The sequence below is a fragment of the Aspergillus ochraceoroseus genome, assembly GCF_002846915.1.
Source record: "Aspergillus ochraceoroseus IBT 24754 chromosome Unknown P175scaffold_5, whole genome shotgun sequence".
In the NCBI taxonomy this organism is placed as follows: Eukaryota; Fungi; Ascomycota; class Eurotiomycetes; order Eurotiales; family Aspergillaceae; genus Aspergillus; species Aspergillus ochraceoroseus.
Genome location: NW_024468480.1, coordinates 1,410,624 through 1,433,923, shown reverse-complemented (window position 1 = coordinate 1,433,923; position 23,300 = coordinate 1,410,624). Strand labels below are relative to the sequence as shown.

At 46.9% G+C, this 23,300-nt stretch overlaps 4 protein-coding genes across 4 annotated transcripts; 1 reads left to right on the top strand and 3 right to left on the bottom strand.

Annotated features, from left to right (window-relative positions):
• Positions 1-1,498: 1,498 nt before the first annotated feature.
• On the bottom strand, positions 1,499-9,226 carry P175DRAFT_0510088 (uncharacterized protein; the record flags this gene model as incomplete). The annotated part of the gene is made up of 11 exons (XM_040898485.1): positions 1,499-2,148; positions 2,217-2,325; positions 2,405-2,679; positions 2,782-3,068; positions 3,573-3,738; positions 3,824-4,888; positions 4,955-5,351; positions 5,410-6,276; positions 6,310-6,744; positions 7,269-8,975; positions 9,062-9,226. The coding sequence occupies 11 exons, from the start codon at positions 9,224-9,226 to the stop codon at positions 1,499-1,501; spliced, it is 6,123 nt and encodes a 2,040-aa protein (XP_040751544.1).
• A 206-nt stretch (positions 9,227-9,432) lies between these two features.
• On the bottom strand, positions 9,433-10,524 carry P175DRAFT_0502307 (mitochondrial 37S ribosomal protein bS18m). Its single transcript, XM_040897349.1, has 3 exons — positions 10,293-10,524; positions 9,943-10,178; positions 9,433-9,866 (listed from the first exon to the last, which is right to left on the bottom strand). Exons 1-3 carry the CDS (start codon positions 10,426-10,428, stop codon positions 9,660-9,662), a joined length of 579 nt encoding a protein of 192 aa, XP_040751543.1. The 5' UTR covers positions 10,429-10,524; the 3' UTR covers positions 9,433-9,659.
• Positions 10,525-10,623: 99 nt separating this feature from the next.
• Positions 10,624-13,432, top strand: P175DRAFT_0558334 (putative mitochondrial respiratory complex I chaperone (Cia84)). The gene is made up of 2 exons (XM_040900836.1): positions 10,624-13,039; positions 13,138-13,432. The coding sequence occupies exons 1-2, from the start codon at positions 10,833-10,835 to the stop codon at positions 13,304-13,306; spliced, it is 2,376 nt and encodes a 791-aa protein (XP_040751542.1). The 5' UTR covers positions 10,624-10,832; the 3' UTR covers positions 13,307-13,432.
• Positions 13,433-13,661: 229 nt separating this feature from the next.
• Positions 13,662-17,750, bottom strand: P175DRAFT_0502304 (glutamate dehydrogenase (NAD(+))). The gene is made up of 4 exons (XM_040897348.1): positions 16,994-17,750; positions 14,079-16,912; positions 13,887-13,987; positions 13,662-13,820 (listed from the first exon to the last, which is right to left on the bottom strand). Exons 1-4 carry the CDS (start codon positions 17,310-17,312, stop codon positions 13,787-13,789), a joined length of 3,288 nt encoding a protein of 1,095 aa, XP_040751541.1. The 5' UTR covers positions 17,313-17,750; the 3' UTR covers positions 13,662-13,786.
• Between the last annotated feature and the right edge of the window lie 5,550 nt (positions 17,751-23,300).

Genomic DNA, 23,300 nt, shown 5'->3' with positions numbered 1-23,300 from the left:
ATGTTACGGCATTCGTTAATAGATTCGCAATGATTGGCGTTGAGGGGAACCGGAAAGCAACGAGCTGAGGATTTATTGAAACATAATATATCAGCAGCCAAGTCGGCTGGCTACTCTTTTCTTCAGCTTCAGCTTCAGCTTCAGTATTCCGTTCATCTATCCAATCCCAGTTTCCGATCCTTGATATCCATCCGTGGGGGGAGGATTCATAGACATACCATACCATGTCATACCATGTCATGTCGAGTACACATGCCCAAAAGGATACATTACTAGTAGAACTAAAGGGGAATGGATGATCCCAAGGCATGTATGTATGGATGTATGTATGTATGTATGGAACCAGCAACCCGCTACGGTTTAGATAATTCATTCCCCAGGACCAAACCAAATCAAATAAATGACTACCTAGTACCTGGTAGATAGGCATGTATGATTGGATTCTAAACGTGCGGCTCTACTCAGGGCTAACCGGGGTTCTCCTCGTCCTCGTCATGCATGCAATTTATCGTATACAGGGAGAGGTGTGTTCTCTACCTAGCTAGGGTTTTATATTCGATATTCTTGGAAGGATCTTAAAAGGGAATAAAGATAGCTAGAGAGAGAGAGAGAGAGAGAGACAGTAGCATAGCTATTGTTGACGAGGTAACTAGGTAGTAGATGGTTCAAACAATCGTTTATAATGATGATTTATTCTGTTTGTGTGATGAAGGATATCATCATCACTAACTATACAGGATACAGACAGTCCACCAAATAACCTGCCTGATCTTTCGCTGGAGCCGGAGCCGGAGCCGTGATCACCCATGAGCTTACCACCCCTATATATAACAGAAAGCGGAATTCAATCAATCCAATTAAAAGAAGAAGAAGAAGAAGAAGAAGAAGAAGAAGAAGAAGAAGAAGAAGAAAAAAAGTGAGGGTCAGAACCAATCCAGCCTCCTGGATAAACTGTTGCCCTCTAATAGAAGTCAAGAGAACTATAAACCAACCGAGCCATGGGTATCGAGTAATCGCTGCACATCCAGAAAAACCTCTCTGTCTTGTCTTTTCTTTCTTGGAAAAAAAAAAAAAACCCCCCTCTCCTTTCTCCATTTCCCTGTCTCCGGTTGCATGCCATAAACAGAGAGAGGTTAAACAACACATCACTAGTTTGCAGCAGTGTTTTGTTCACATGCTTGTGGTGTCCGAGCCACCATAGAGGCTGTGTTTGGTTTGTGCAGGGAGTGAAATAGAACAGTAGTAATTGAGAATGGATAAAAAGGGAGAAACTTGTCAAACTCCGAACCCAAATGCAAAAAAAAAAAATTCACCCATGTTACACCAACGGTGACATTTTTCAATACTCCCAAGACGCCTTATAATCTTTCCGAGATGCTGCAGTCGTTGGAACCCCCGCGGTCCAACGGTAGGTTGGCTGAGAAGCTGTAGAAAGGATAATGAAGAGAATAGGAAAAGAATAAACCTCTCCCCTTAAAACGAGAGGCAGGGGATGTTCTTATGAGGCCATCGATAGACACTCGTCTAATAAAGCGCCCAGTTGGTCACGGTCAGCCGTTGTAGCGCCTTCCCAATCAGACTCCACTTCGTCGATTTCCATCTCATCCACAAAGTCCATGTGTTTCGTGTCGTCGATCTCGTAAATCCGGTCTTGTTTGTCGGCTTCGAGTTCATCCTCAAGGTAGCCGCCCATGATGTGATCGATAACAAGAGGCATATGGCTCAAAACTCCGCTCCCTATCTCCAAGGCTAATCGAAGGTCTCTGACTCCGAGAGGGCTTCGAACACTAGCTTCCTTAGCCTCCACAGGGAGCAATCCTGTGGCGCTGTCCTTAGCGATTTCTCCACGAGTAAAGGCCAACTCTTCTCGCTCGAGTTGCTGTCTGTAGGTCCGTTTCATCATGCCGTTGATTGTACCGGAAGGACCGTTGCACCTCGTGCGGGAAAATACAACCGAAAGTACCTCCTTGACAAACGTCTCCGTTGCAATCGCCATAAACTCGGCGCAAGCAGCACCCGCGCCATTCGCGACCGATTCCTCGTAGCAGATTGGAGTCATCCGCGCATGTATCGATTCCGAGTCTGGGAATTCACCGGTCTCCGATGCGAGTGGTTGTGCGTAACGTTTGCGGATCTCCAACTCCCAATCTGCAAATACCCGAAATAATCAGCCTCGGCTGACGGAATCAACCCAATACATGGGGTGTAAGACTCACTTGTCATATTCAAGCCAGCTCCGCTTGTAGGAACTTGACTTGGCAGTTTGATCTGCTTGGCTAGATGGTATTCTTCCAACTCATTGGGTAGGGGCTCATTGGGGTCACGCTAGGTGAGAGCACACAGTTAGAAAATCCTCGCACACATTCGAAGAGGGCAAGAGCGTAGTCTTTGCGCTATAGCATACCTCTGGGATAGCTTTGATTCGTCGACGATCCCGGGGAGGCAGTTGCATGACCTCCGTCTTCAATCGCTGTTCTGCCGCGTCCCCAGATGTCGGCTTGGACACCACGGACGGTTTGTCGTTCGCTGAGACCCAGCTTGCGACTCCATGATCGGGGAGGTCTCTTGTAAGGTTTCCGATAATTGCGCATATGAAATTATTATGAAGGTGCTCGATTTTCTGGTCGGCGCATATTATCTGGTCGACACGCGATGAGAGCTCATTTTGGTTTAATTGTCCTACAGGAAGAGAAGTAACCCAGTTAGTATACCCTTCCAGGGCTCTCTTCTCTTTTTGTTCTTGTTTTTTTTTTTCCCCCAGCATCTAGGACATCTGCGTACCTAAAAGAAACAGGGTGGTGGCCTCCTTATACTCAGTCCAGTTGTCGCCGATAGCGGCTTTCAGCTCCGTGTAGATAGGCTCCAGGTCCAGTCGCGGGACGGAAATCAGCGCCTTCATAGACTTTTGGGTCGATGGAGCACTTGGAGCTGTGCTCTTTGATGATGCTATCGCGGTCGACGTAGAGTCTGCTCGACTCAGTTCCGCTGGGTTGATCTGCATGGTCGGGCTGTTGAGGCTCGCGGAGGCGCGACGGGCTGCGCGAAGCCGGGGAAGAGGATAATTAGGCCTTCATGAAGGAGAATACATTCCAGAATAGCAAGCAAGCCCGGCTGGACACAGCAGATGATGAACGCACGCAAAAATGGATGGATTTGAGATGGAAAGGGCGGCGGGTGGATGGCCGAAGTTGGATGAGTTGATGGAAGGAGGTTCGAATTTCTGGGTTCGCATGATTTTGTCTCCCCGCCAAACTGACTTTATTCATTCGTTACAACAAGAGGAGTGGTTGCTAGAGAAATTCATTCCCGACAATTCGATGGACTACAAGATGAAATAATAATAGAAAAAAAGAATGGGATTTTAATACTATGTATATCTATATATATTCGGAGATTTATTCTACAACCCTGGTCAAGTTCAGGGATATAGTTTAACTGCATCCTCATTGAGAACTCCAAACAGCCGTCCAATTTCGTCCACTATTCCTTCAATTTCAGTTGATAGTTGGCCTGTGACGAGCACTGTTCCTCGGATTAGCCATGGCTGGCTTCAATAGAGCTCAAGGGTCAACATACCGTAGGCATAAAGAAGGGCATAGTCTTCATCTGTAGATAGCTGCGAGGCCTCTGGATCTTTGCGATAGTGGAAGAGACGGGCCAGCAGTCGGTCTCGAGCATTCTCAACACTGGGTAACCCGTCGCTCAAGGGATATTCTAGCTTCATAGAAGAAGCCATAACTATTGAGATTCGTTAGCCGTCGACTCTAGAGCTAGCAGTCAAATGGGTTGATAGGTTGTCGAAAAAAAAAAAAAAAAATCTTACAGGATAACAAATGACTGATGCGAGCGGACAATTGCCGTCTTTCTTGGATAGTGTATTCAAGGATGGCAAGTTCCCCCTCTGAGGCCGTCATATTTTTGACCAATTCTAGGTGCATAGCAACAAAGGAGTTCACCATGCTTCGAGTGCGAGTGAGGAGATTCGTATAGGAATCATCGGAAAACGCGTGTTTCAACTCGAATTCAGAGCGCGCAGACGCTTGCAGGGACTCGAGGTTGGATAGGAACCGTTCCACCTCAAGTTTCTCACGAGCGCTCATAAACTCGGTCGGCTGTTTGAAACTGTGCGTTGCGGACAACGGACCGCACTTCCAGATGAGGCCCAATCTCAACCATAGTAAGCTGAGGCCATCCTTTAGTCTCGCCCGTGCACTAATCGGCCAGATCAAGCGCGTTATAATAATACCCCAGATGCAGCCCGATAGAACCGCTACAACTCGATGCAGGGCAATCTCAGTGATAATCGGCTTATCCCCTCCCTCATCTTGATCATCCTTCCCGTCTTTCTGGGTGAGGGAGTAGGCATACAAAACCGAAAGGTTATATGTCAACATGATGAAACGACCCATCGGGCCTTGCCTTTTAACGATAATAAGATACGACGTCCACGTAGCCATAAACAAGCCCAAGAACGCAAGACCAAAAACGTTTCCAGCCGTAGCATACCAGGATAAGATGGCACAGGAGGCCCCTAGAGAGGTACCGAGAAAACGCGCATAGCCAGTGGTATTAGATGACCCAATAGTCATCGAACAGACCAACATGTAGGATAGGAGGCCCCATTCCCCCCTCCAGTGAGAGTAAAGGGGGCGCGTAGATGAAATGAAAGATGGCAAAGCATAAAGTGCCGCACCAGCGCCGACCTTGATGGCGAATTTCGTATCATCTCGTCGGAATACTCCAAAAAATCTCCAAATACGATACCCGAACCTAGCTTTGGCAGATTGGCTTCTCTTATTAGAGGCGATATCGCGAGGGCTTGGAGTGTTGGGTTCAAGATGAGGACCATTGGCGCAGCGCATAGGGGTTGACTCGATGAGTGATTGATCTATTACACATTGGTTATGATCTCCAAGTACGGGGTGTGCACCTCTAGATAGTAGTGTTGTCTTACCGGAGACCTTCTTCCCTTGCTCCGATGGCCCTTTACGCCAAAATTTCAACCAATTCCATGATCTCCCATTCGGACGTTCTTCTGCCTCAAGTTGCAGCTCATCGAGAATGGCAAGCAATTGTTTCAACTGCTCACCAAACTCCAGCAACGAGAAACTGAAATGACCACAACTTGCAGCGACCTCCTCTAGGTCTGCCTCGACCTCTAAAGTTTGAATGTTTAAAATATCCTTTTGGTGATATATAGCTTTCAGCGCTTGTTCACGGGATTCTTGATACAGTGCAAGAGCACGGTCAAGGCTTATGCGGAATCTGCTGTCAATTGAAACTTTGTAGTGTGGCGCCGGGGTAAACGGGATCTCCCGGAAGATTTCTTTCAAGGTAAAAGCCAGCGATCGCTGCCAACTGTGAGCATCTTGCATAACCTACACTGGTATTTCCAGAAGTCTGACTTACCATCGACGGCCCTAGATGGTCAATGAACAAGGCAAACATATCCGCTGGCAGAAGTGGAATGTGGGCATCTGATTCAGATGTCTCGCGCCGGCTCAGAGCAGGCCTCGTAGCATCGGGCTCTGAAATTTCTTCTTCTGGCCTCTCGACAATTGGTTCCAAGAATGAGCGGTCGTCGTGCAGTGACCACGGGCTCACTGCTGCACCATGATCGGCTCCATGGGTGAAGTTGTCTGGTGTGTGCATTTGCCCTGACGAAGTCGGTTTGGTCTGCTTCAGCAATTGAAACTGCAGCAGAGCAGCACTGCGTAGACCTCCCATATTGTGGGTGATATCTTGCACCCACCGAGCAAGGTTCTTCTCCAATCTATACTCCTTTTCCGTCCCTCTCACCAAATGCTCGAGTTTGGCTTCTTTGACCAAGGAATCAAGTTGAGCATAAGCCTTTTTGTGACGCGCAGCTGCATCGAGGAACTCGGCGGTTTGGAGCTCCTCTTCGGAGCCGCTCAGAAAACTCTCAGTAATAAGAGCCAGCATTGTCGCTAGAGTCTCCGTGGTAGTCGTGAGATTCGCCCGTAGCTTCTTTCGCGCAGATATTGGGAATATTAGAAACGACACAGCCATGGTGGCCGTAACACCTAGCAAGATCATTTTCAGGACCTGCGAGATTTTGACGAACGATAAATCGCCACTCTGGACCGCTCCCTCCTTCGTCAATACGGTAATGGTCGAAAGCGAAGCCAAGGAGCACGCGACGTTGACAAGCGGATCGCCCAGCCTTTGCTTGGTCCATCCAATGAATCCCAGACCACCCCCACAGAATACAATCAGAACAACAGCATGGCCGAGGGGAAGCATGTGCAACGTATCCTGAAAAAACATGGACACGCACATGCTCGTCACCGAGACGAATGTAGTGTAGAGGAAGGCCAGGAACGCACAGATCAAGGCTTTGTACATACTGCCTTGAGACCTGGCTGGATGGAAATATACCGTTATCGTAGCCACCATATGCTTGCCATCCTGCTGACCGAGAAAGGCCGCAATTGCAGGAACGAAAGTTGCAAGTGACCCAAGAAGGTAGGCGAGACTACATTTCAGGACGCCGATACCAAGCTCGGACGTGAGGAACTGCCGCAACCAACGCACCTGTTCAAAGAGCCTCCCTTTTACACGTGAGGTAATCCCTTCTGGGCTGGGAGGTAGCTCGCCAGACAGGAGCCCGCGCCGTTCTTCATTGTCGCCATGGCCGTTGGGCTCGACCTGGGAATTTCGGAGGTGCACGAGACCCTTCAAACGTTGTCCGGTTTTCGGGAGGATGAAAGTCGCTTGTCGTAACTAAAGGTCCATGGGAATGGTTAGCGGGCAATTTTAAACAGCTTTCACCAGAGGGAAACAGAGCCACTTGAGAAAATGCATCATCATGTAAGGTTATTGGAGGTCCCCCTACCTTCTGAGGGCGGAGAAAGCGCCGGGAATTGTTTGAGGAGTCTCCAAACAAAGGCATATTCTCATCCCAGGTTCACTTTCACCTATCGACTCCCAGGCAAAGAACCAAGCTCCATACTCTATCGAAGGAGTTGAATCGAGTTTTGCTGCAGGGAACATATATCCGAGAGGCAGTGTAGAGATGACATGGACATGACCGCTCATCATGTGGAGAAAGAGGTCCGTCCGTTCGTGATCAAAGCAAGAAGAACATCAACAACGAGTGAAGTAGACCTGGCGCTTATTTTCAACTTCTCACTATATACATACATAACTAATATAATAATAATGATAAAATAGATTTCCTCCTCAAAACGCTACAAATCAAATCATATATGCCCCTCCATCTATTTCAGTCCCTCAACCTGCCACACCTTGACCGCAGCATCAGCTCCAGCAGAGGCAATCTTGGAGCCTCCGGCGATCCACGCGACGCCATTGACGCCCTCTTTGTGAGCATTAGACACCTGTAACCAGTCTCCCGGGTTACTCAGGCTCCACACAAAGATGTTAGTATCTAATGCTCCGCTCACAACGCGATTACCGTCCTCATTCCAGGCAATGGAGGTGACGCGAGAAGTGTGTGCTGTCCAACGATCGTTGACCAAGCTCCCGTCAGCAACTTTGTAGACGAGGATACGACCGCGAGAGTCACCGACAGCCAAGTGTGATCCATCGCAAGAAAATGCCAAAGCAGATACTGGATTTCGGGATACTTTAATATCCGTCTTCGGTGTCAAGCTCGACCCAGAAACGTCGCAAATCTGAACGGTGGAGTCATCCCCTCCGATAGCTGCGACGTTCTCATGGGCTGCGACCGCAGTCACAGAGAATTTCGCCTTGAACTCGCCTTGTTTCTGTCCATCCTTAAGGAGCTCAATGTTATCCGAGCTTGCCACCAGAATGGTATTGTTGGAGGTAGCGATGCCCTTAGGTTGGCCAGAGAGCTTGGAAGAGCTGCCGGTATAGGTCTTTGCGCCAACGTCTACAGAACGAATGGTATCATCCCAGGCAACGCTGTAGATCCTACCGGCTCCTTCTTGGGTAGGGGTGAGGCCAGCAATATATGTGGAGTGACGATCCCCCTCTATTTCCTCTGCCGTGCCAGTCGCGACATCCCAGCTGCAGACCCTTCCATCGAAGCTTCCCGTCCACAGGGTCTCTTCACCGCTACTAGACCCATACGTCGTCAAAGATGTAATGTTCTTCTGATGGCCTTGAATAATTTGTCTGGGCTCAGGTGTGCCCTCGACAAGATAATTAAGGTCACCACTCAGTGACAAACTGATCAGAAGGTTGTCGCTTCTGCCCTGGGGCCAGACAACTCCAACCTGCTGGTCTTGGACATTTGTATTTCCTTCCCCTCCGATGTTCCAGGCCTGAGTAACCTTGCCAGCTTCCACATCCCAGATTTTGACGGTTTTGTCGGCACTCGCAGTCACAAATTTTCGAGAATCCTTGGCCCACGAAACAGCAAAAATACTGCCTTTATGTTCTCCTTCTCCAATTTGGCCCTTGGTCTCTCCGGTCTTGCCGTCATACAACCAAATCTTCCTATCAGCACCAACGCTGACCAACGTTGAACCATCAGGGCTGAAACTAGTTCCGTAGATATAGTTTGTGTGCTTGTCACGAACACCCATGTTAAACTTGAACGGCGCTCCATGATAGAAGATCAGGGCCTTGTCGTCACCCACAGCAGCAGCACGGAGCGGTCGTTGCTGACGGATAGAAACGGAGTTGATCTGCTGCGTGTGCCCAGAAATTTCACCCACGGTGTTTCCACTATCCCACGAAATACAATGGCCGTACCTTTGCTTCCCATCTCCAACGGCGATAATGCGCTGAGAATCGCCATCCCAGGCAAGATCGTTGATGCGACCATTGACAATGCTGTACTCGCCCTTTGTAATTCCCTCCCCAACGCAGTCCCAAACTCTAACGATTCCGCTCGAGTCACCACTGGCCACATAGAACCCTGAGGGCGAGAACCGGGCGACAGTAGTCTGGACCTTATGCTCGGTATATTGACGAGCGATGGCGGGGTTATCTATTGAACGCAAGAAGATGGATTTATTCGACTATAGACACGAAACTTTGACATTAGCTTCTGAAATGCCATCACGCCCACCATTGATACCAGTTGGAAAGCTGTGTTGGTACATACCGCATATGCCAGACGTTCACCTTTCGCGTCAGAGGAGAGCTGGGTAGGCTGGCCCCTCGTCGTGGAGGGGGTTGCGGCCCAAATAGACTCTGGATTCCTGGGGTCAGCGAGGATCGCACAATAAATGAAGCCCAGAGAAGGACACGAACCGTTTGTAATTGCCATGATCGGGACCGACAGGTTTAGATTTTAAGAAAGAATAAAGGTTGTGAGATGAAGCAAGAAGATGAAGCGGGGGGAAAGCGGGAGAGACGCTGTAGTCACTGTTTACCCGCTTGGTGCCTGGAGGCGGGACAGATCGTCATCCTTCCCTTCAAGGTTCATTCGGTGGAATTATGAAGAAAAGGAAGAGACCTCAAGAAAAAATGAAAGGGAAAGTTATTGATTGCGACTTTATTTAACCAACTGAAATCGAATAAATTACATGGTTTTTCTAACCCGGTACATGGTTTGATATTGTACAGTGCTCCCAATTTAATGCCAGCATTCGTCATAATAACAAGTGAGAAGAAAAAAGAAGACAAGAAAAGAACAAGTAGGGCAAGCGAGATTCCGACGCTGGTCTAGTCTTACCGGCAAGCCTTGTCTTATTCCTGCTTTAAAAGAAACCAGATGAATCCATTCTCGCCTTTGCTTCCGCAGCCAGAATCTCGGGATGACGATGAACGCTGGGCATTAAACCAAGACCAATGGCCCGTCTGATGGCCTTTGCAATCTTTCGCTGGTTGGCCGGTCGCAGACCAGTCTCTTTCCTGTGCTTTATACGTCCCATGGGGGTGATGTATTCGGATAGAATGGAGAAGTTCTACAAAGGCGGAAAAGGCCGTGTCAGCTTCAATCGTCTCAAATCACCCCATCGCCATGACCTGATAAAAACGTACCTTATAAACATCCAAGGGGTTCATGTTGAGAGAGTCAAAGGCATCTGTCTCAGGACTGTAGCGCTTCCTCCACTTCTTCATCTCAGCCGGGCTGAGATCATGGGGCGCATAGATATCACCAGCCTTCCATTCACGCGTTTGAAATCTTTCCAGAGCTCGACTTTCGGCCTGGGCCTTCTGGGCTTCAATGAACTTTAGGCGGTTTGGTGCTCGACGACGGACAGCTCTCGGGATGTCTTGAAATTTGGAGAGAAAACAAAGTCAGCGATAGTGATCAACCCCGGCTTTCCCCCCTTATCCAGCAGTATTCTAACTTCACAGTATCTAGTAGACTGTATTTAACTACTTACTTTGTGTTGCTCGGGGGGGGCGTTGGAGATTCTCCAGCGCAGCATTGGTAGCAGTGGTCGAATTAAATCGACAAGCCGACTGCAGGGTTGACCCCAAGGTGCGCAGCGAGGACAGAGAAAAAAGGTTGAGTGACATATTGTTCGACAAGCCCTGACTCCTCCGGGTGCAATTGAGGAGCTTTAGTAGACAAAAAAAAAAGGGATGAGAGGAAGGAGATGTCGTCGAGGAATTTGGATCTCGTAGTGTCCCGGAAAGATTTACGAGCGATCGGATTTCTTTTCGGCGCGCCAAGAGCCGCATGACTTCCGCCAACCATCACAACACAAAGTTTACCTCAACTTCTTGAAACTTGTAACCTACATCTCTTGCACATTCAAGTCGCAAAAGACTTTGGGCTCATCAGTGATTCTCCCTAGGGTCTTTTCTTATATCCGCAGCTCCCGAAGCTTACTACATGCTGGCATAGCCGATAGACCCTACCCTCACCCTGTCCTTCCCCCCAGTCGTCAAATCTTTGTCCAGCAGCCATCTCGAGCAATATGCAGTCTCAACTTACCAGGAGGGTCTTTCGGGCTATTTTGAACAATGAACCGCTCTCGTCATCTCAATGCCGCAACCGATTTCTCCATACCCTTCGACCCTATAGGTCCCGAAAGCTACGACCTTCCCCTTCGTACGTTCAACAACGCGGGCTATTTGCCTTCAACATCACCCCACCCACAGCTCCCCCGGGCTCATTATTGCCTTCAGAAGCCGGGCTTAAACCAATGCGTGATCTGATGAGAGCGTTGAAGGATAAAAGTAGAGGGCCCTCCAATGAAGTTCTAGCAAAGGCTTTCCGGGATTTCTTTCTGGCGCGAACGGATGACCCCGGCGTCATCACGCTCTTTCAGGCGCAATTGCTCTGCATGACATGGGAGCATTTGCGATCTCAAGAGGGGCTGGAGCCGGAGGAGTGGCAGATGGTATTTGCCGTCGAGAATCTGGAACAAGTGCTCTACGTTCTGTCAGAAGCAAAATGTCTGCCAGAAGCGTGTGAGGTTGTACGGAAATTGGCAAAGTTTGCGTTTGTAGAGCTTTGCGGTGAAAATGAGACCGAGCGCGATCAAGTCAATCGACTTGCGATTCTTGCTTATATCAATATTCAAGCACTCAATGGCAACCCTCATGAGGCGAGACAGGTCGTCGAAAAGTTTTGGCCCAGGTTGCGAAAAACCAGCCCGTCTCCCTGGCTTACGGTAATGAGAGGATTTGCGATGATCGACGATAGCCGTCAAATCGTGCGAACCGCCGAGAAATTCGTCGAATATGACACTACATTCGATCCGGATTCCCAAGAAGGATTGATCCAGCATCTGATTACCCAGGATCTTCCGGTGGCAGTCAAGAGGATCTACGAATGCCCACTTTCTGGAGGCGAGGAGCCCAATCTGTCTACCAAATTGGCTGTAATCAAATATGCCGTCCTTAAATCCGATGCATCTTGGGCGCAGCCTATTTTCGAATCCATTCTTAATGTCCCGGTCTCGGAGACGATAGGGGTCAGGTTGCTCTGGGATGCCGCAGGTGGAAAAGACGCGTCCGCTATCGCAGAAAGATACAAGCTCTTTGTGGCCAAGGACCCTCATGTAGCGACATCCCTCACCAGTTCCTGCCTTGATACCCTAATGGAGTATGCGAATTCAATCAACAATCCTGCTATGGCCCTTGAACTTGCAACATTGGCTCCTGAGTGGGGAATTCGTCCAGACCCGCAAACTCGCCTGCTACACCTCGAAGCCCAGATCCAGGCTGGTGATGTTGCGGAAGCGTTAAAATCCCTGGGAGAGCTGGAGGACTTGGATCTAACAGCACCCGAGAATCTCCCTCTCATGAACAAGCTTATCACACTGCTTTGCTTGTCAGGCCAAGACGATGCCATTTTTAATCAAGTCTCGTCTTTCCTCGATCCGTTATTTGAGAATAACGTACGGCTTGAGGCAGAGACTCTAGCAGCACTAACACATATGCTTCTCTACCGCCACGACTGGGAGGGTGTTTCGGAGCTGCTTCGTCCCCGATTAGGGTCATATGATGCAGCCGAAAGGACCAAGATCCGCCATTCTCTCACCAAATTCATTCTTGATCCCAACCAGGAGAGTGAAAATGTTTGGGAGGCCTACGGACTACTACAACTTGCCTTCCCTGAGACCGGAGTCAAAGCACGGACAGATATCATGACCTCTTTCTTCAAGCGGGATCGAAGTGACCAAGCATTCTTAGTCTTCGGCCATATGCGCCAGGCTGAGAACTTTGCCCAACGGCCAAAACCCGACACCTATGCGCGATGTTTCCAAGGACTCGTGCGTACGCAAGATCTGAAGCACCTTGAACTCGTTCACAACATGCTCAAGCTCGACACCGAAGTGGACCTCAGCGTCCGGCTACTGAACTGGCTAATGCTCGCATACTCCACCTGCGGCAAGCCGGAGAAGAGCATGGAGGTCTTCAAGGACATTCTCAAATCCGAGGAGGGGCCGTCACACCGCACGATCTCATTCTTCTTCAAAGTGTGCGAGAATCACCCCAATGGTACACACGAGGCCCTGAAGATGATGGAGAAGTTGAAGGACATTAAGATCGTGGTTGACCGCCGCCTCTACGTCGCGTATGTGGAGGCCCTAGGCGCACAGTGCGAATTCGAGCTTGCCACGGAGGCCTTGGAGGAAATGGAAAGTGTGACTGGGTACCGACCAGCTCCTAGCTCGTAAGTTTTTTAAGTTTTTTTTTTTTTTTTTTTTTTTTTTTTTTCCCCTCTTTCCCCTTCTCATCTAATGCAAATACCTCTGGCTGACTCTTACTTAGACTCGGCTTGTTCTATAATGCGATTCCCCATCAGTACTGGAAAGACGAAGTCGAGAAATGGGCCCAGGAGAGATTCCCAGAGCTCTGGGAACGATTGGCGGGTATTGAACGTACAGAGTACGAAGAAGGGTTGAAGTTCAACCTTTCCGGAAATGAGTCAACTCTTTGATTGTTCCATCAATATATATATACACGTATGTATGTATATGTATGTTAAAAATACTGTAGCTCTAACTCTAACAACTATATTGTAATACACGTCATCAAAAGCATATATATATATATATATATATATAGATAGACATATATTTATTTCCCTCTCTCATAATCGATCAATAGAACTAAGCAAGTCATGGAAAGCCACCTACATATTCTTTCTGCACATAACTCTGCATGCATCTATACCCCAGAGAATCTCATGAGGAGTATAAAGAAAATGAAGAAGATGAAATGTTTTCATTAAAAGCTGTATTTCTTGTGGGGGGTTTTCGTGTTCCCTTGCACCCAAAGAGAAAAGAAAGAGAAGGAAAAATCCACATAATTAATGTCTCGTAACGCTGCAAATCTGCAAGAATAACAACACCCTGAACCCGAATATGCATATTATAAACCAGACACGGTCTTCAATCCACTGCTGTCGATATCAAATTTACGCCTTGGACTGTGCAAGTCTTTTGGTCATGCTGTAGTTATCATCGTTAGCGACAGGGCCACCAGAAAAGGCACGATAATGGAAGGGAACCACTTACAAGTCAAAGAAAGAGAACTGGCTGGGGCCGCTACCGTATTGGTACACGAATCGGCTGGCAAGGTAGCTGCCAAAGATGGCTCGCAGATAGCTCTCAGGAACCTAGCACGTTGTTAGTTGTCATCTCGGTATTTGGAATGTCAAGAAAAAAAAAAAAAAAAAAAAAAAAAAAAAAAAAACCAAATGAACTTACCCGTCGGAGCATGGTATCGAGGCCAATCTTGTCCAGAAGCAACTTAGGCAGGGCATCGCCAAGGACAGACCTGCGGAGGTCGACATTGTCCCACAATTCCGTCTTCTGCAGCTCCTCGTCGAGTTGAGTAATGGCAAGACTGAGTCTGTCACTCAGAACACTGCGGGGAAGTCCAGTCTCTTCATGCTCGCGCCAAATGGCCTCGAATTCAAGCGCAGCATTTTGCTTGATGATTTCCTGGACCTGCTTGACGTACGCCTGGTAGAATTCGGGAACAATGCCGTTTTCCCGGACGCACATGTTCTCGGCAAACTCCTTGTCGTCAAAGGACAGCGAGGCCAGAACCTCCAGGGATGACGAGGTCACACCACCCTTATTGGCGGAAGCATCCTTGAAGAGAATGCACCCAGCCTTCTCAAGCCGAAGCTTGCTATCCTGCGTGATAAACAGATTGGCACCCTCGACGATATAGGGAATGGTAGATTTGCCGTTGTCAATCAGCTTTCCAACTGTGGAGAGATCAATGGATTCGGGGCGTCCACCGCAAGGAACAAACATATCATACGTCTGCTGGTTGCGCAGGTGGAACAAGTTGCGGAAGATCATGCCGTTGTGGACCAGCTCGCCGTTCGGCAGTTGCACATTGCTCTCGTCGACCAACACCCGGTAGCCTTCGGGGGAAAGCTTGGACAGATCGAATTCGGAGATAGTCACACGCTTCTTGGCAAGACGCACAAGCTCATCACGATCCAGACCCTGGGGGTCAACAATGACACCCGATCCATCAACAATGGCGGTGTACTTCTCGTTAGCAAGGAGAATCTCGTTCGAGCCGAGGTCACCATCCGGTCCGCCAGTCTGGAGCTTCCGGATGGTCGATGGGTCAATGTTGAGCTTGCGGTAGATTCCCAGAACGTACTCGCGGACAGAGAGGGTTGTCATTCCGTATGTATCGTGAGGAATACCACCCAAGCGAGGGCTCTTGCCAGTGAAGAAAGACTTCCACCAAGGCGCACCACGGTTGCGAGCATGCTCAGTGGCCCAGTCGACCAGCTCGGCGGTGTTCTCGTCGGGGCCCATGAAGAGGATCTCGTCGTTGCCGTGCAGATCAACAATGGGATCCTTGATTCCTGGGCTGACTGGCGGTAGGAGAAGATCCATGATACTGTCAATGTACTTCTCAAAGGCAACACGAGCCTTGTCCTGGTGGTCCACGTCCAGAAGAATAACACCCTTGGCTCCACCTTCGGGAATATCTTTGTTCTTGCGTTGCTGGGTGTTGGCAAGGTTGTAATTCTCGTCAAACAGTGATCGGGCATTGATGCTGTATGCCTCCTTGTTTCTGCTCTTGACGATACGGATACCACCACGGGCGATATCTCTGAAACGCAGGTGGAAGCCACGGAATTCCGAGCTGATCACCAAGAACATTCCGTACAAGGGCTGAGGGTATTCATGCTCGGGAAGAAAAGAGGGATCAAGACGGAAGCTGAGAGCCACTTTGGTAGGGGTGAAGAAATTGGTCTTCAGGATGGAAGCATTGAACACCCGGAAAGCGCTCATGACCATTTCGTCATGCTCATTAGCGGTTGTGCTGGTGATCAATTGCTTCAACTTGGGGCCATCCAGAACCTGATCGACCTGGAGGCGAAGGTAACTCAAGGTGGGGAGGAAATCATCTTCAGCGGGGCCACGGGTCTGCACATAGTGTGTATTTGCAAAGTCGAGGTAGAGCTTGTGGATAAGCTCAGGGTACTTGTTGACGATCTCGGAGATATAGTCAGAGGTAAAAGTCTCGGTACGCAACCTCTTCTTGATCTTGGACAGTAACTCTGCGTGAGCACTGTTGTTGGAATCCAGAAGATCAGTCAAGGAGATGTATTCAGAGCCCAGACGGTTCAGGAACTGCTGGACAAAGACCCACGCGCAGTGAGCGTAGATGGTCTCCTGCAAGCTGAGACGTCCGCTAGCAAAGTGATGCTGGAACCTGTTCTGTGGGACACAGTACAGGAGGGAGATTTCCTTAATGATCTGGTGGATGGCCGCTTCGATGGGAGGGTATTTGGCGACAATCTCAGCGCTCTTCAGTGGGCGAAGGTAAAGGGAGATGACAGTGATACCGTTGGAGAAATTCTCCAAGTACTTGCGCGAACTGGTCAGGCGATAGTAGTGGTACAGGTCAGAAAGCGCGCTGAAAAGGCCCATCGCGGAACCCTGGCGGTACGCGATGACGAGACGCTTTTCACGGCTCTTCTCGAGCTCAAACATCTCAATAACGGGGCCAGATCGGTTCACCGCATTGGTGATGATCTCTTGATAGATGGCCTTGGTGTTGGCAGTTGCTTTCTGCAAGAATCTCTTTTCACCGATAATGTCAATATTCGTCTCGTTGGGGCTGGGGTTAGGGTTAACAAATTGGCACTTGTAGACGAAGTAGCAGCGAAGTTGCTGGCCATCATCGCCGGGGACTGGTGTGGGAGAACGGAAGGTCTCCACACGATAGCTGTTTTCTGGAGTGGATCCGTTGATATACTTCTTATCAATTCTCTGTTCATAGAGAGGGCCGTCAACGGATGAGATACCGGGCTTGCTGGTGTCGATATACACGGCATGGTCTTCAGCTTCCTTGTCTAATCGAATCTCAAGCTTCTTATCATCACGAGCGTACGCGGCGACCTTGGCAGCATATAGAGAGAGAATCTGAGTGACGATGGCATCAACCGACTCGGTCTGGAAGTATGTGTCATCAATTCCGAGCTGGTTATAGAACCATTCTGTCTCTCCAACGACGAATTCGGCAGGGATGAAGCCCTTCTTTTCAAGCTGGTCCATGACTAGAAATCGAGCGAGTCTTAGAACAGAGCGGTGCCAAAGTGAGTCTTTTTTTTTGGGGGGGGGGGTTGCAGTAAGCTTACCCTGCTCCATCTGGTGTTCCTTGCCCTCGAACTTGGCAGCCACATAACCAGGGTCCTCTTCAGACAAAATTCGGGGGCCACCGGGAATCGCCAAATGAGTCGGTTGGGGGGATGGGTGTCGGATACTCGAGCCAGCTACATTGTCTAACAGCTTGTTGTGAGGATGTCTTTGAAAGCCAATTGGAGTTCCAGTACCCGACGAGGAGCCATCGTTACTGCCAAAGAGCTTGGGACCCTGGCGAACCGGAAGAGTATTTGCGTCATTGCCGTTGATGTGAACGTCTGGTAGCGACTGGAGGGAGGAAGCGGGAGACACCATGACGAAGAATGAGAGTGAGACGACTCTTTGTTGAGAAGTTCAGTGCGGGGAAGAGAAGGAGGAGAAAGAGAGGAACTGCCACCACTTATATGAGTAAGACCATCCACAGACAGAGAGAAAGAAAGAAAGACAACTAGGGAGATAAAGGAGCCAAATCGAAGGAGTGGCAAGGCCCAGTTGAAGAGAAAGGCAAAAATGGTTCCGAGTTTGGGGAATTCCCAAGGAACCAAAGAATCAGGGCCGATAAGAGAGGATGCACAACAGAGGCAGGGATTGTGAGAGAGAGAGAGAGATAGGGGGAGGAATTTTTGATTCATTCCTCAAGGGATGAAAGAGGATAATAAACTCACAGGATGGAAGCTCAATCAACAGTGTTTCCGGGTGATTCAGGGAAGCTTATCGGGGAGATGGAAGTAGATAGGAATGTAGATATTGGATCGGTAAGAGTAGAGATGAGATCTGACATTTATATAGATTTATGGGGATCTGGAGAAGAGAAGTATACAAAATTGATACACCATGTTACCAACATGGTAACTTGCAATTGAATCCATGACCCGGCTCTATGCGCGATCGGCCAGGAACGGTGCCGGCCCGGGCGAAGTCGAGACTCTCTGTATGGAGCCCTCGTTCTTAGGAATGTACAGCTCGCCAGGTCGCCAGGTCGCCAGGTGGCTACCAAATTTGACGAGTTGGGACCAGGTAGGACTGGTAATGACCAAATTCTATTACCATACATGACAATACTAGTAGTAAGTTAGTAATATATTCTATAAAGCTGCGGGATTCAAAATCATCTATCTGGTAGTACTAGTTGTGACCAGTCATGCCTAATTTAAGTGGTAAAATACCACCTGGCGAGACAAGATTTGGTATGGTATACTTTTCATGGTATAATACAGTATATTATTTCTAGTTAAGACTAGTCAAGACTAGTACTTACTTAAGTAAAATATATATCTAGATTAGATTATTATAATTATTTTTAAAAAAGAACTAATCTTATTAATAATTACTAATAATTACTAGATATTACTAGTAATAACTAGAGATTCTAATAATTACTAGATATTACTAGTAATAACTAGAATTTCTAATTTTATTAGTAGTTACTAGTAATTACTATAAGAGCATGTAATTTAAGTAATATATCTAAATTATTAGACTAAAAAATTACTATAATCAGACCTAATAATCTAATCTGCCTGAATCCTATCTTATATACCTAGTAATTTAATTACCTTAGTACTAGTGCACCTAGTATATACTATAATTACTAGAATTTCTAATTTTATTAGTATTTACTAGTAATTACTAGAATCTTTTATTACTACTATCTAGATAATAAGATATAGATTACTAGAAAAGATTAGTATATATTTATTTTTATTAATTATAACTAGAGGTTCTAGTAATTACTAGTAACTACTAATAAAATTAGAAATTCTAATTATTACTAGTAATATCTAGAAGTTCTAGTACTACTAGTAATTACTAGTAATATCTAGAAGTTCTAGTACTACTAGCCCTACTAGTAATAACTAGAACTTCTAATTTTACTAGTAATTACTAGTAGTACTAGAACTTCTAGATATTACTAGTAATAACTAGATATATATTCTACTGTAATATACCATGAAAAGTATACCATACCAAATCTTGTCTCGCCAGGTGGTATTTTACCACTTGAATTGGGCATGACTGGTCATAACTAGTACTACCAGATAGGTGATTTTGAATCCCGCAGCTTTACAAGATATATTACTAACTTACCACTAGTATTGTCACATATGGTAATGAAATTTGGTTATTACTGGTCCCAACTAGTCAAATTTGGTAGCCACCTGGCGACCTGGCGACCTGGCGAGCCGCAACCTCCGTTCTTAGTACTTACTGATCCATGATGTTTTGGTATTGTATATTACCTGTATCCTTTGTATCCTGTATCAGATACCTACTACTGGTACTGCTTCGTACTTACTAGGTACAACTATATACCTAGGATTTACTTTCTTCTTGTCTACCTCTTCAGAAGATGAAGAAATTATCCAAGTTTCTTTTCTTCCCTATCTATCTTGGATAATACTAATACTAACTTATCAAATCTAGGAATTAATCAGGATTTTCCGTCGTTTCAGTCATTCAACCCCAGTGTCAGTACCTTACCTAACCCGGTAACTTTCGTAGCGCCAGTAAAATATGATTGGCCATCAGGGGCTAAAATTGGGAAAAATTGCCTCAACTCGTTTGGCCGATGAGAGACATGGTGTGTGGCTGATCGATTGTTCTCGAACTTTTGGGACCTTTTTTAGAAACAGAGCTGATGATATAACTCTTCAAAAAAAAAAAAGTCACACTGTATCCTCATGATTCATAAGAAGGATCCCCAGTCAGCTGATTATTCTAGTCCCGTGGCCTGGAATCCTCCACTTAGTAGGGCTGTGCCTTTCCAAAGGGGAATTTCAGTTTGTCATGGTGGCTATAGGTAACTACCTCCTACGTAGAGAGAGACTTTTTCTTCTTGTAATCTGTATACCATATGGAGTATCAATTCCCCATCCCTGTTTTCTTGTTTTCTTGTTTTCTAGTTTTCTAGGTAGGTAGGAGGTGTGAAAAAAAAAAATGCCGCATTTTGATAACATCATGGGTCAATCAATGTTTCCTGTTGGTTCCTTGTCTGGTGATGATCTGTGATACTAATCAATCAGAATCAATCCAGCTGGATGCATGAGGGGGGCCTTCGTTTCATTATTATACTATACTATCCAAGTACCTACATAAGTACCTAGTCTTACCTTTGCGATTCATTGCTAGTGTTAACTACCATATAGTACGCCAGGAGATCTAAATGGCGTTGCACTATGATAATATGATTTCCTCGAGACTGCGGGGTTGGTCGATCTCTATGTATGTATCCGTACCTGGATCCAAGCCGGCTATCCTCAATTATTCCTAGTGACTTGCGGGGTGAGGAAGAATATTTTAAATTTAATCGCCCCCTGAAAGGTACCCTACTACCGTACTACTTCTCCAGAAAAATACTCTGAATTAATGATGATGATGATGATTATTCTTATTACCCCAGAACTTCGGACGCCTCCTGACAACCCTCAATTCTCATTAATAAAATGGCTCAATTCGCAATCCGTCTAGGTCCCAATTACCCCAGTAGAACCTTTTTCCGCCCAAATGCTTTGCTGAAACGTGCATCTCAGCCACGCAGGAAAAGAGGTGGGGTTCCAGGGCCCCCGACTAGTATTTCTCTGGTCAAGTGTGGGTTACCTCCACTCACCGTCTCAAACAAATATGGGTTATATGAGGTAATATCTGTAATATAATCTCGAATAAATGAGCGCCATGACGAATGGGGAGGACGATGGGACACCGCTTGGAAGTCGCGTGGATTGCATGGATCTTGCCATCCGACTCGATCCTCGTTTTATTTATTTATTTATTTTTTTTGGGCTTTCTTCTTCCCCAGCTCCCTGGTTTGGCAATGTAATCTTGCTAGTTAGTTACTGGTGCCCCAAAATCACCTCGAAGGGATTTAATTGTATTGAGGAGGGGCAAGAAAAAAGCAGTTGCAAAGATGTGGGTGATTGATAGAACTCCCCTGACGCGCATCCTGCAGCTTGCATCTTGTGACTAAGATATTGGGATCGGAAGTGAAGTTATTTCAACCAAACAGTAATATCACGAGCTGTTCCTAGAAAGCACCTGGCTGATATCTGTCAAGTGTAAGCAATGCGGTCAAAACCCCTCTGCAGCAGACAGACAAATCACGTTGCATTGGGAAAACTTATTATCAATTTCTTCATTCTTCATCAATTCCACGATGCGGACAACAATGCCTATATTGGTATGAGGAGACAGACTTGCTGCCTTGCATCCCGCTGAAAACTTTTGCCCAGAAAATTAGAATACTCACTCACTCACTCTGTAAGTTTGGGTCCCGAGTATTCCCACAGTTTCTCGGTGCTGGACCTCCAACCACATACACTGCACACAGTCTTGAGTCCGCTGCGGCTTTGTATCGTGCTCGGTGCTTCGGGAGATGATACATCGATTCCAGCCAACGAAAAGAATGAATGCAATCAATCCCCATTGCAATCTGGACCTGATAACACCATCATTATGCAATATTATCCACTTTCTGCACGTTGATGGTGGTGAAGCTGGGTTTTGTATCCACCGGTATGAGTCAAGTGCCGTAATTACAGACCGACATGATAGATAACAACGATAAGGTATGGTATTATGATATTACAATACAATTACATGCATGCTATGCTTTTACCTCAACTACTACTTACTACATTCTATCCACAGGAACCACAGTCTTTCTCAACTAAAGATGAATCAGACTCTATCCTGCAGATGATACAGATTCCCTACAACATGTTGCAAGGCAACACACTGATAAGAACTCAGTAGAGAGGTACCTACGACAACTACCAAGTTCCAGCTTGCCCCTCTACGATTTCCATTATGAACTCCTATTATCTAAGAATCTAAATTCAACATCACTATCGAAATATGTGGGTTCATTGCTGGTAGGGGTTAGGTAGAATTAGAGTGAGGCACTCGATTATCTTGCTTTCTATGATAAATTTAACGTACGGACATGGTCCTGTCTTTGTAGTGTCTGGGTGAGTTGTTGGTTATTTTTGTCTTGATAGTACTTTTTGGACGTGAAGATATAAGTCCCTATAGACTATTCATTAGATACAATGTTGGTTCTTTTCAGAATTTAGGAACAAGGCTATGTATATATATATGTGTGTGTGTGTGGACATACAACATATCGGTACAAATCTAACACCATTATTTATTAGTAGCATTATCGTCTTGTCCCACTTGATACTTCTCAAGGAACACGTCTCGGGGTCTTACCCGGTTGTGCTTGACATCGCGACTGCTTTTCCCCGAATATACATACATAGTGGCCCAGTGCAAAATTGTGTAGCCAACGCTAATCTGAATCAGGAAGTAAGCTCCTAAGCCGAGGTAGATCAAGAATCACTTGCATAATCAATGCTCGAGCATTTCCTGTTTGTTATGGTAGTTCAAGGGTTACTACAGTATACCTACTCGGGAGCTAAAGATAGCACACAACAGCCAATAGAAGAGCTGGACTCTCGTTGTGCTGAGTTTGTATACATAGTATAGTGCACACCGCTCCTACGGCATTCAGACCAGCATAGTTCATGGCTAACCTATACTTTTAGGTAGTTTAGGCCACGTTCCTATCGGAGCGGTGTGCGTGGTTTGTGGTCAACGGAGGCGACGATACGAATAGTATCGATAAACGATGGCCAATGGTACAGGTAAAAGCGGTATAGTTGGACTTCATCTCCGTGAAAGGCCCGCCGGGGGAGGGTCTAGATTAACATCCACAGTTCTAGAGCTTGGAATCTAGCCTCGGAAAAGGTGGTTCTTGGCTTTCTTTGTTTTCAACGTACCTTAGGAGTACATACCTAGGTACGAGACTTGGGGCGTAGTTAGGACCATTATCAGGGCATCATCTACTTACTTATAAGGACCAATGATTGAGTTTGGATTCCCTAGACAGGGGCTAGGGAGTGATCGTCAGCGCTTCTAGTCAAATAACTAGACCCGAGGTTGCTTTGAAAGGATTAGGGGCTCGTGTTGATAGTATTTGCGACGGTTTCTTAGGTCAGATTGTCAACGCAGAGCAAAGAGTCTGGGGCTGAGATGAGAGAATACTAGAGTAGGATAGCCATCGGCAATTAAACCATTCCAACCTGGAGTACTCCGTAACCCTGGCTGAAACCCCAGAGTCATCGAAATCTGACAGCATCTGCAAACCGAACTACCCCTATTTATTGGTGGAGGAAGCGGTGGAAAAAGTAAGCGGGAGGCTCTGATGGGTGGTTTGAGAAGGTTGACTCTTAAACCCCCTTTCCTTGAATGTACTCCGTAGTGATTCCTTGGTGAGAGCGTAATATCATGCCTTGTGTAGGTAGC